Here is a 12334-nt window from a genome sequence, read left to right on the forward strand (position 1 = left end):
CTCCCCCAGCATTCGTGGCTCTGACTCATCAGGACCCAGGGACTTCCGTACATCCAGTCCCAAGGCACACCTTCCCACTCCCTTCCTCTTCCTCAGCAACAACAACGGCTCGCCCCACACACAGCCTGCAAAACGCTCATCCCGGCTCAACTGGGGCAGGCCTTGCCATTCATCGACCCTTCGGCATGCATCCACCACCACCAGGGCCTCGCTCTGCTGTGCCGTGCAGCGTGCTTACGTCCAACCACCCTCGGCAATCTCCAAATTCTCTTTCTGCCCGTCTCACACTGTGCAGAGAAATGGCCTCCCCTCCTCGGCATTCACCCCAAGTAAAGAGCCCAAAGGCCCTGGCTCCCCAGCCTCCCCCGCCTGCCGCTCCCACTCCACCTCTGCCTCTCGCCACACTCACGGGCTCTCCAGAAATTCACCTGCCTTGGTGAGCTGGCCCACATCAAGCACTGTGGCACGCCAGACACCAGGCTGCAAACGTGCCACCACAGCTAAGGGGTTCGCTACGGAACGGGCAGCACCAGCACTGGTGGAGCCAGGCAGGGCTCCCCACGTCACAGGACCGGCGAGCTCTCGGCCAGGGCTGCCGGGATGGCGGCCTGCTCTCCCAAAAAGGCCTCCTCTGCCTCTGCCCGCACCGACACCCCCAGGGACGGACCCCAGGGGGCACAAGCCGGGACACGCAGGCCCCTTTCTCCCAGCTACAACCTTACAAGCAAGGCGGGCACCAAGGCACGCACAGAGCACGCTCAATGGCAAAGGCCAGGCCTCAAGGCAGGCTTAGCAAGCTGGCAGCAAGGCAGGCACGGAGCAAATGCCACTGAGGGGGCCGCCACTCCTGCCCGCAACAGCAGAAAGCCCAGACCAACCTTCCGGGGCTGCGAGGAAAAGGAGCCCCTCCTTCCCAGCGCACCCACAAAACACATCACACGAGTGCCACAGCATGACCTCACTGACGACACCCCACCCCTCCTAGGCTTCGGTCACATGTTCTGCATGCCCTGACACGCGCCATCAACACCAAGCCTTTGGCCTCTAATATTTGCACCTCAAAGCTGCTGCCAGGACCAAGTGGACATGTCCTCAAGTGGAGGACACTACATTGCAGAACTGCGGGGGAAAAACGCACACCCCCCCTCATTACTCACCAGGCTGTGGCACGCAACAGCTTCTTGCTGCAAAACACCGCGTTGTGCAAAGGCTGTCCCGCCCCTCAGGGTCCAGCATAAAAGCTGGCCCAGCACCTCTCTCTCTCACACGCTGCTCCTGGTGCCTTCTCCTCCGCGGTCAACAAGGTGAGCCTGAAGCCCCTTCCCCTCCTTCTCCTGCCGCACCCACCCCATCTCTTCCAGCACGCGCTGCCTCCAGACTCAGCAGTGCCGACGCCTCCCCACCGCCGCGCTCCCCGCAGCCCCACACCGTGCCTCCACATTCCCCTGCCCTCCTGTAACGCCACCCCTCGCGCCCCCACCACCCTCCGCTTCCTCAACACCCTCTCTTACAGGGCCCCTCAACACCACAGACATGGCCTGCAACAACCTCTGCAGCCCCTGCGGACCCACCCCGCTGGCTAACAGCTGCAACGAGCCCTGCGTCAGGCAGTGCGAAGAATCCCGCGTCGTCATCCAGCCTCCCGCCGTGCTGGTCACCCTGCCGGGACCCATCCTCAGCTCCTTCCCCCAGAGCACCGCCGTCGGATCGTCCTCATCGGCTGCCGTGGGCAACATCCTCAGCTCCCAGGGAGTGCCCGTCTCCTCCGGCGGCTTCGGCTATGGCTTCGGAGGCCTGGGCTGCTATGGTGCCAGAAGAGCCTGCTACCCCTGCTAAGGGCTCCTTACACCACGCCTGATACCAGCCAACCACACGCTAGAAGCCAAGTCACGGATTGAGGACCTACCTTCAGGCTCCTGCTGCCACATGGGCTCGCCGTCCGTGGCTCCTCCGCCCCTCAAGGCACAAAGCAAGCAGCGAAGGGGCCAGCCCGCGGTGCCTGGAAACATGAGCTACCTACCTCCTCCTCTTCTCCCACTGTCTTCTTTGCATCGCCCCTACAGCTACATCCGGTACTCTCTGCTGCAAACACCTTCTCACAAGCCAAAGACCACCGGGGCACCTCCGCCGCGCTGCTCCCACTGCAAGGCAGGAAGACCTCGGTGCTCTGGAAAAGTCTACTGCAAGGAAAGGAGCCCTCGGCTGACGGCCGCCCTACTTGCACCTCAGACCCGCTCCCTTCCCCTTGGTGCTCCTGCCATTTCACTCCTTTGCCTCAATAAAGTTCTCCTGCATGCCAGCCTCAGGTGCCTCCTCTTCCTTTCTTCTAAGGCTCTTCCAGCCTCACCCGGCACAGAACCGGGACTCAACAGGCCATCGGGGTGGGTGGACAAGGACCACAAGACCTCTCTTAGGAAGTATCGCCGCAGCAACACCACCTGCTGGCAAGCCGGTGGGCTTCCAGCCCGTGACACAAGCCCTTCACTTGCCCAAACAAAGGCTTGGACACGCTAATGCACTTCCACCCATGCCTCTGACGCAAGCTCCTCCTGTGCGCTGGGTTCACTTTGGCTGGATGCCAGGTGCCCGCCAAGCCGCTCTGTCACTCCCCCTCCTCAACTGGAAAGGGGAGAGAGAACACAACAAAACGGTTTGTGGGTCGAGGTAAGAACAGGGAGGGGATAGAGTCGTCAAAGGGGTTGGGTTGGAAGGGACCTTCAAGATCATCTAGCTCCAAGCCCTCTGCCGTGGGCAGGGACACCTTCCACCACACCAGCTTGCTCAAAGCACCATCCAGCCTGGCCTTGAACAGCTCCAGGCAGGGGGCAGCCACAGCTGCTCTAGGCAACTTCTTCCAGCATCTCACCGACCTCACGGGAAAGAATTTCTTTCTCATATCTAACCTAAAGCTACCCTCTCTCAGGTTAAATCCGTTACCTGTCGTCTTATCACTACACTCCCTGGTCCAGAGGCCCTCCCCACCTTTCCTGAGGGCCCCCTCAAAGTACCGCATGGCCGCTGCAAGGTCTCCACAAAGCCTCCTCTTCTCCCGGCTAAACGATCCCAACTCTCTCAGCCTGTCTGCAAAGGGGAGGTGCTGCACCTCCTCCTCATCTTTGTGGCCCTCCTCTGGACCCGCTCGAGCAGGTCCATGCCTTTCTTATGCTGGGGGCCTTCAGAGCCGAATGCAGTACTCCACTCTCACCAGAGCCGAGTAGGGAGGGAGAATCACCTCCCTCGACCTGCCGGCCACGCTGCTTTTGACGCAACCTGGCATACGACTGGCTTTCTGGGCTCCGCGCGAACGTTGCCGGCTCATACTCAGTTCTCCATTCACCAATACCCCCAAGTCCTTCTCCGCAGGGCTGCTCTCAATGCACTCACCGCCCGGCCTGCAGCCATCTTTGGGATTGCCCCTGGCACTTGGCCTCGTGGCACTCCATGAGCTTTGCACGGGCCCACCTCCCAAGCCTGCCACGGTCCCTCTGGATGGCATCCCTTCCCTCTAGAGCATCAACCGCAACACTCAGCTTGGCGTCATCCGCAAACTTGCCGAGGCTGCACACTCCAGCCCACTGTCCGTGGCCCTAACAAAGATGTTAAATCATACTGGCCCCAGCACGGACCCCTGAGGGACACCACTCATCACTGGGCTCCACTCGGACATCGAGCCTTTCATTGCAACTCATTGAGAGCACCCATCCAGCCAATCACACACCGAGCGGTCCACCCACCAAGTCCGCATCTCTCCATTTCAGAGACAAGGATCTTGCGCGGGACAGTATCAAATGCTCTGCACAAGTCCAGGGACGTGACGCCAGTCGCTCTTCCCTTACCCACCAATGCCTTAATCCTGTCATAGAAGGCCACCCCATTTGTCAGGCACGCTTTGCCCTCTGTGAAGCCATGTTGGCCGTCAGCAGTCACGCCTCCCTTTTCCAGGTGCCTTGGCATACTTTCCAGGAGGATCTGCTCCACGATCCCGCCAGGCACGGAGGTGACGCTGACCGACCTGTCGTTAACCTGGGTCTTCCTCTTGACCTTTCTGAAAAGGAGGGTTACCACCTGCCAACTTGCTGTGGGGACGCTCCATCCCACTGCCCGGATCACAGACGAGGATGCTGAACACGGCTGCCCCCAGCGCCTGTGAGCGCGCAAGGGGAGACAGCGTCAAAGACTCTTCTACAAAGCTGAAGTGAACACCACCCACGTCTCTCTCCTTGTCCACAAAGCTAGCCACTCCAACACAGAAGACAGGGAGGTCAGTCAAGCACGATTCCCTCTTGGTAAATCCATGCCGACGGCTCCTCATCACTTGCTTGTCCTTCAGCAGCTTGGCAACGCTTCCGCGGAGGATTTTCTCCATCACCTCCCCTGGCAACAAGGACAGGCTCACCAGCCTCTGCTCTCCCACATCTTCCTTCCCGCCCTTCTGCAAGACAGGAGGCCTAAGAGCAATCTTCTGGACACCCGCAACTGCCCCCAGGAGCTATGACCTTTAAAAGATAATTGAGAGTGGCCTCCCAAGGACATCAGCCAGCTCCCCCAGCATTCGTGGCTCTGACTCATCAGGACCCAGGGACTTCCGTACATCCAGTCCCAAGGCACACCTTCCCACTCCCTTCCTCTTCCTCAGCAACAACAACGGCTCGCCCCACACACAGCCTGCAAAACGCTCATCCCGGCTCAACTGGGGCAGGCCTTGCCATTCATCGACCCTTCGGCATGCATCCACCACCACCAGGGCCTCGCTCTGCTGTGCCGTGCAGCGTGCTTACGTCCAACCACCCTCGGCAATCTCCAAATTCTCTTTCTGCCCGTCTCACACTGTGCAGAGAAATGGCCTCCCCTCCTCGGCATTCACCCCAAGTAAAGAGCCCAAAGGCCCTGGCTCCCCAGCCTCCCCCGCCTGCCGCTCCCACTCCACCTCTGCCTCTCGCCACACTCACGGGCTCTCCAGAAATTCACCTGCCTTGGTGAGCTGGCCCACATCAAGCACTGTGGCATGCCAGACACCAGGCTGCAAACGTGCCACCACAGCTAAGGGGTTCGCTACGGAACGGGCAGCACCAGCACTGGTGGAGCCAGGCAGGGCTCCCCACGTCACAGGACCGGCGAGCTCTCGGCCAGGGCTGCCGGGATGGCGGCCTGCTCTCCCAAAAAGGCCTCCTCTGCCTCTGCCCGCACCGACACCCCCAGGGACGGACCCCAGGGGGCACAAGCCCGGACACGCAGGCCCCTTTCTCCCAGCTACAACCTTACAAGCAAGGCGGGCACCAAGGCACGCACAGAGCACGCTCAATGGCAAAGGCCAGGCCTCAAGGCAGGCTTAGCAAGCTGGCAGCAAGGCAGGCACGGAGCAAATGCCACTGAGGGGGCCGCCACTCCTGCCCGCAACAGCAGAAAGCCCAGACCAACCTTCCGGGGCTGCGAGGAAAAGGAGCCCCTCCTTCCCAGCGCACCCACAAAACACATCACACGAGTGCCACAGCATGACCTCACTGACGACACCCCACCCCTCCTAGGCTTCGGTCACATGTTCTGCATGCCCTGACACGCGCCATCAACACCAAGCCTTTGGCCTCTAATATTTGCACCTCAAAGCTGCCGCCAGGACCAAGTGGACATGTCCTCAAGTGGAGGACACTACATTGCAGAACTGCGGGGGAAAAACGCACACCCCCCCTCATTACTCACCAGGCTGTGGCACGCAACAGCTTCTTGCTGCAAAACACCGCGTTGTGCAAAGGCTGTCCCGCCCCTCAGGGTCCAGCATAAAAGCTGGCCCAGCACCTCTCTCTCTCACACGCTGCTCCTGGTGCCTTCTCCTCCGCGGTCAACAAGGTGAGCCTGAAGCCCCTTCCCCTCCTTCTCCTGCCGCACCCACCCCATCTCTTCCAGCACGCGCTGCCTCCAGACTCAGCAGTGCCGACGCCTCCCCACCGCCGCGCTCCCCGCAGCCCCACACCGTGCCTCCACATTCCCCTGCCCTCCTGTAACGCCACCCCTCGCGCCCCCACCACCCTCCGCTTCCTCAACACCCTCTCTTACAGGGCCCCTCAACACCACAGACATGGCCTGCAACAACCTCTGCAGCCCCTGCGGACCCACCCCGCTGGCTAACAGCTGCAACGAGCCCTGCGTCAGGCAGTGCGAAGAATCCCGCGTCGTCATCCAGCCTCCCGCCGTGCTGGTCACCCTGCCGGGACCCATCCTCAGCTCCTTCCCCCAGAGCACCGCCGTCGGATCGTCCTCATCGGCTGCCGTGGGCAACATCCTCAGCTCCCAGGGAGTGCCCGTCTCCTCCGGCGGCTTCGGCTATGGCTTCGGAGGCCTGGGCTGCTATGGTGCCAGAAGAGCCTGCTACCCCTGCTAAGGGCTCCTTACACCACGCCTGATACCAGCCAACCACACGCTAGAAGCCAAGTCACGGATTGAGGACCTACCTTCAGGCTCCTGCTGCCACATGGGCTCGCCGTCCGTGGCTCCTCCGCCCCTCAAGGCACAAAGCAAGCAGCGAAGGGGCCAGCCCGCGGTGCCTGGAAACATGAGCTACCTACCTCCTCCTCTTCTCCCACTGTCTTCTTTGCATCGCCCCTACAGCTACATCCGGTACTCTCTGCTGCAAACACCTTCTCACAAGCCAAAGACCACCGGGGCACCTCCGCCGCGCTGCTCCCACTGCAAGGCAGGAAGACCTCGGTGCTCTGGAAAAGTCTACTGCAAGGAAAGGAGCCCTCGGCTGACGGCCGCCCTACTTGCACCTCAGACCCGCTCCCTTCCCCTTGGTGCTCCTGCCATTTCACTCCTTTGCCTCAATAAAGTTCTCCCGCATGCCAGCCTCAGGTGCCTCCTCTTCCTTTCTTCTAAGGCTCTTCCAGCCTCACCCGGCACAGAACCGGGACTCAACAGGCCATCGGGGTGGGTGGACAAGGACCACAAGACCTCTCTTAGGAAGTATCGCCGCAGCAACACCACCTGCTGGCAAGCCGGTGGGCTTCCAGCCCGTGACACAAGCCCTTCACTTGCCCAAACAAAGGCTTGGACACGCTAATGCACTTCCACCCATGCCTCTGACGCAAGCTCCTCCTGTGCGCTGGGTTCACTTTGGCTGGATGCCAGGTGCCCGCCAAGCCGCTCTGTCACTCCCCCTCCTCAACTGGAAAGGGGAGAGAGAACACAACAAAACGGTTTGTGGGTCGAGGTAAGAACAGGGAGGGGATAGAGTCGTCAAAGGGGTTGGGTTGGAAGGGACCTTCAAGATCATCTAGCTCCAAGCCCTCTGCCGTGGGCAGGGACACCTTCCACCACACCAGCTTGCTCAAAGCACCATCCAGCCTGGCCTTGAACAGCTCCAGGCAGGGGGCAGCCACAGCTGCTCTAGGCAACTTCTTCCAGCATCTCACCGACCTCACGGGAAAGAATTTCTTTCTCATATCTAACCTAAAGCTACCCTCTCTCAGGTTAAATCCGTTACCTGTCGTCTTATCACTACACTCCCTGGTCCAGAGGCCCTCCCCACCTTTCCTGAGGGCCCCCTCAAAGTACCGCATGGCCGCTGCAAGGTCTCCACAAAGCCTCCTCTTCTCCCGGCTAAACGATCCCAACTCTCTCAGCCTGTCTGCAAAGGGGAGGTGCTGCACCTCCTCCTCATCTTTGTGGCCCTCCTCTGGACCCGCTCGAGCAGGTCCATGCCTTTCTTATGCTGGGGGCCTTCAGAGCCGAATGCAGTACTCCACTCTCACCAGAGCCGAGTAGGGAGGGAGAATCACCTCCCTCGACCTGCCGGCCACGCTGCTTTTGACGCAACCTGGCATACGACTGGCTTTCTGGGCTCCGCGCGAACGTTGCCGGCTCATACTCAGTTCTCCATTCACCAATACCCCCAAGTCCTTCTCCGCAGGGCTGCTCTCAATGCACTCACCGCCCGGCCTGCAGCCATCTTTGGGATTGCCCCTGGCACTTGGCCTCGTGGCACTCCATGAGCTTTGCACGGGCCCACCTCCCAAGCCTGCCACGGTCCCTCTGGATGGCATCCCTTCCCTCTAGAGCATCAACCGCAACACTCAGCTTGGCGTCATCCGCAAACTTGCCGAGGCTGCACACTCCAGCCCACTGTCCGTGGCCCTAACAAAGATGTTAAATCATACTGGCCCCAGCACGGACCCCTGAGGGACACCACTCATCACTGGGCTCCACTCGGACATCGAGCCTTTCATTGCAACTCATTGAGAGCACCCATCCAGCCAATCACACACCGAGCGGTCCACCCACCAAGTCCGCATCTCTCCATTTCAGAGACAAGGATCTTGCGCGGGACAGTATCAAATGCTCTGCACAAGTCCAGGGACGTGACGCCAGTCGCTCTTCCCTTACCCACCAATGCCTTAATCCTGTCATAGAAGGCCACCCCATTTGTCAGGCACGCTTTGCCCTCTGTGAAGCCATGTTGGCCGTCAGCAGTCACGCCTCCCTTTTCCAGGTGCCTTGGCATACTTTCCAGGAGGATCTGCTCCACGATCCCGCCAGGCACGGAGGTGACGCTGACCGACCTGTCGTTAACCTGGGTCTTCCTCTTGACCTTTCTGAAAAGGAGGGTTACCACCTGCCAACTTGCTGTGGGGACGCTCCATCCCACTGCCCGGATCACAGACGAGGATGCTGAACACGGCTGCCCCCAGCGCCTGTGAGCGCGCAAGGGGAGACAGCGTCAAAGACTCTTCTACAAAGCTGAAGTGAACACCACCCACGTCTCTCTCCTTGTCCACAAAGCTAGCCACTCCAACACAGAAGACAGGGAGGTCAGTCAAGCACGATTCCCTCTTGGTAAATCCATGCCGACGGCTCCTCATCACTTGCTTGTCCTTCAGCAGCTTGGCAACGCTTCCGCGGAGGATTTTCTCCATCACCTCCCCTGGCAACAAGGACAGGCTCACCAGCCTCTGCTCTCCCACATCTTCCTTCCCGCCCTTCTGCAAGACAGGAGGCCTAAGAGCAATCTTCTGGACACCCGCAACTGCCCCCAGGAGCTATGACCTTTAAAAGATAATTGAGAGTGGCCTCCCAAGGACATCAGCCAGCTCCCCCAGCATTCGTGGCTCTGACTCATCAGGACCCAGGGACTTCCGTACATCCAGTCCCAAGGCACACCTTCCCACTCCCTTCCTCTTCCTCAGCAACAACAACGGCTCGCCCCACACACAGCCTGCAAAACGCTCATCCCGGCTCAACTGGGGCAGGCCTTGCCATTCATCGACCCTTCGGCATGCATCCACCACCACCAGGGCCTCGCTCTGCTGTGCCGTGCAGCGTGCTTACGTCCAACCACCCTCGGCAATCTCCAAATTCTCTTTCTGCCCGTCTCACACTGTGCAGAGAAATGGCCTCCCCTCCTCGGCATTCACCCCAAGTAAAGAGCCCAAAGGCCCTGGCTCCCCAGCCTCCCCCGCCTGCCGCTCCCACTCCACCTCTGCCTCTCGCCACACTCACGGGCTCTCCAGAAATTCACCTGCCTTGGTGAGCTGGCCCACATCAAGCACTGTGGCACGCCAGACACCAGGCTGCAAACGTGCCACCACAGCTAAGGGGTTCGCTACGGAACGGGCAGCACCAGCACTGGTGGAGCCAGGCAGGGCTCCCCACGTCACAGGACCGGCGAGCTCTCGGCCAGGGCTGCCGGGATGGCGGCCTGCTCTCCCAAAAAGGCCTCCTCTGCCTCTGCCCGCACCGACACCCCCAGGGACGGACCCCAGGGGGCACAAGCCCGGACACGCAGGCCCCTTTCTCCCAGCTACAACCTTACAAGCAAGGCGGGCACCAAGGCACGCACAGAGCACGCTCAATGGCAAAGGCCAGGCCTCAAGGCAGGCTTAGCAAGCTGGCAGCAAGGCAGGCACGGAGCAAATGCCACTGAGGGGGCCGCCACTCCTGCCCGCAACAGCAGAAAGCCCAGACCAACCTTCCGGGGCTGTGAGGAAAAGGAGCCCCTCCTTCCCAGCGCACCCACAAAACACATCACACGAGTGCCACAGCATGACCTCACTGACGACACCCCACCCCTCCTAGGCTTCGGTCACATGTTCTGCATGCCCTGACACGCGCCATCAACACCAAGCCTTTGGCCTCTAATATTTGCACCTCAAAGCTGCCGCCAGGACCAAGTGGACATGTCCTCAAGTGGAGGACACTACATTGCAGAACTGCGGGGGAAAAACGCACACCCCTCCTCATTACTCACCAGGCTGTGGCACGCAACAGCTTCTTGCTGCAAAACACCGCGTTGTGCAAAGGCTGTCCCGCCCCTCAGGGTCCAGCATAAAAGCTGGCCCAGCACCTCTCTCTCTCACACGCTGCTCCTGGTGCCTTCTCCTCCGCGGTCAACAAGGTGAGCCTGAAGCCCCTTCCCCTCCTTCTCCTGCCGCACCCGCCCCATCTCTTCCAGCACGCGCTGCCTCCAGACTCAGCAGTGCCGACGCCTCCCCACCGCCGCGCTCCCCGCAGCCCCACACCGTGCCTCCACATTCCCCTGCCCTCCTGTAACGCCACCCCTCGCGCCCCCACCACCCTCCGCTTCCTCAACACCCTCTCTTACAGGGCCCCTCAACACCACAGACATGGCCTGCAACAACCTCTGCAGCCCCTGCGGACCCACCCCGCTGGCTAACAGCTGCAACGAGCCCTGCGTCAGGCAGTGCGAAGAATCCCACGTCGTCATCCAGCCTCCCGCCGTGCTGGTCACCCTGCCGGGACCCATCCTCAGCTCCTTCCCCCAGAGCACCGCCGTCGGATCGTCCTCATCGGCTGCCGTGGGCAACATCCTCAGCTCCCAGGGAGTGCCCGTCTCCTCCGGCGGCTTCGGCTATGGCTTCGGAGGCCTGGGCTGCTATGGTGCCAGAAGAGCCTGCTACCCCTGCTAAGGGCTCCTTACACCACGCCTGATACCAGCCAACCACACGCTAGAAGCCAAGTCACGGATTGAGGACCTACCTTCAGGCTCCTGCTGCCACATGGGCTCGCCGTCCGTGGCTCCTCCGCCCCTCAAGGCACAAAGCAAGCAGCGAAGGGGCCAGCCCGCGGTGCCTGGAAACATGAGCTACCTACCTCCTCCTCTTCTCCCACTGTCTTCTTTGCATCGCCCCTACAGCTACATCCGGTACTCTCTGCTGCAAACACCTTCTCACAAGCCAAAGACCACCGGGGCACCTCCGCCGCGCTGCTCCCACTGCAAGGCAGGAAGACCTCGGTGCTCTGGAAAAGTCTACTGCAAGGAAAGGAGCCCTCGGCTGACGGCCGCCCTACTTGCACCTCAGACCCGCTCCCTTCCCCTTGGTGCTCCTGCCATTTCACTCCTTTGCCTCAATAAAGTTCTCCCGCATGCCAGCCTCAGGTGCCTCCTCTTCCTTTCTTCTAAGGCTCTTCCAGCCTCACCCGGCACAGAACCGGGACTCAACAGGCCATCGGGGTGGGTGGACAAGGACCACAAGACCTCTCTTAGGAAGTATCGCCGCAGCAACACCACCTGCTGGCAAGCCGGTGGGCTTCCAGCCCGTGACACAAGCCCTTCACTTGCCCAAACAAAGGCTTGGACACGCTAATGCACTTCCACCCATGCCTCTGACGCAAGCTCCTCCTGTGCGCTGGGTTCACTTTGGCTGGATGCCAGGTGCCCGCCAAGCCGCTCTGTCACTCCCCCTCCTCAACTGGAAAGGGGAGAGAGAACACAACAAAACGGTTTGTGGGTCGAGGTAAGAACAGGGAGGGGATAGAGTCGTCAAAGGGGTTGGGTTGGAAGGGACCTTCAAGATCATCTAGCTCCAAGCCCTCTGCCGTGGGCAGGGACACCTTCCACCACACCAGCTTGCTCAAAGCACCATCCAGCCTGGCCTTGAACAGCTCCAGGCAGGGGGCAGCCACAGCTGCTCTAGGCAACTTCTTCCAGCATCTCACCGACCTCACGGGAAAGAATTTCTTTCTCATATCTAACCTAAAGCTACCCTCTCTCAGGTTAAATCCGTTACCTGTCGTCTTATCACTACACTCCCTGGTCCAGAGGCCCTCCCCACCTTTCCTGAGGGCCCCCTCAAAGTACCGCATGGCCGCTGCAAGGTCTCCACAAAGCCTCCTCTTCTCCCGGCTAAACGATCCCAACTCTCTCAGCCTGTCTGCAAAGGGGAGGTGCTGCACCTCCTCCTCATCTTTGTGGCCCTCCTCTGGACCCGCTCGAGCAGGTCCATGCCTTTCTTATGCTGGGGGCCTTCAGAGCCGAATGCAGTACTCCACTCTCACCAGAGCCGAGTAGGGAGGGAGAATCACCTCCCTCGACCTGCCGGCCACG

General features: G+C 60.6%; 3 protein-coding genes across 3 annotated transcripts; all 3 read left to right on the forward strand.

Moving 5' to 3' along the window:
- The first annotated feature begins 1524 nt into the window (after window positions 1-1524).
- On the forward strand, window positions 1525-1836 carry LOC129735687 (feather keratin-like). Its single transcript, XM_055705822.1, has one exon. The coding sequence runs from the start codon at window positions 1534-1536 to the stop codon at window positions 1834-1836; it is 303 nt and encodes a 100-aa protein (XP_055561797.1). The 5' UTR covers window positions 1525-1533.
- Window positions 1837-6064: 4228 nt separating this feature from the next.
- On the forward strand, window positions 6065-6376 carry LOC129735691 (feather keratin-like). Its single transcript, XM_055705827.1, has one exon. The coding sequence runs from the start codon at window positions 6074-6076 to the stop codon at window positions 6374-6376; it is 303 nt and encodes a 100-aa protein (XP_055561802.1). The 5' UTR covers window positions 6065-6073.
- Window positions 6377-10613: 4237 nt separating this feature from the next.
- LOC129735712 (feather keratin-like) lies at window positions 10614-10916 on the forward strand. Its single transcript, XM_055705981.1, has one exon. The coding sequence runs from the start codon at window positions 10614-10616 to the stop codon at window positions 10914-10916; it is 303 nt and encodes a 100-aa protein (XP_055561956.1).
- The last annotated feature ends 1418 nt before the right edge of the window (window positions 10917-12334 follow it).

The sequence above is a fragment of the Falco cherrug genome, chromosome 3, assembly GCF_023634085.1.
Source record: "Falco cherrug isolate bFalChe1 chromosome 3, bFalChe1.pri, whole genome shotgun sequence".
In the NCBI taxonomy this organism is placed as follows: Eukaryota; Metazoa; Chordata; class Aves; order Falconiformes; family Falconidae; genus Falco; species Falco cherrug.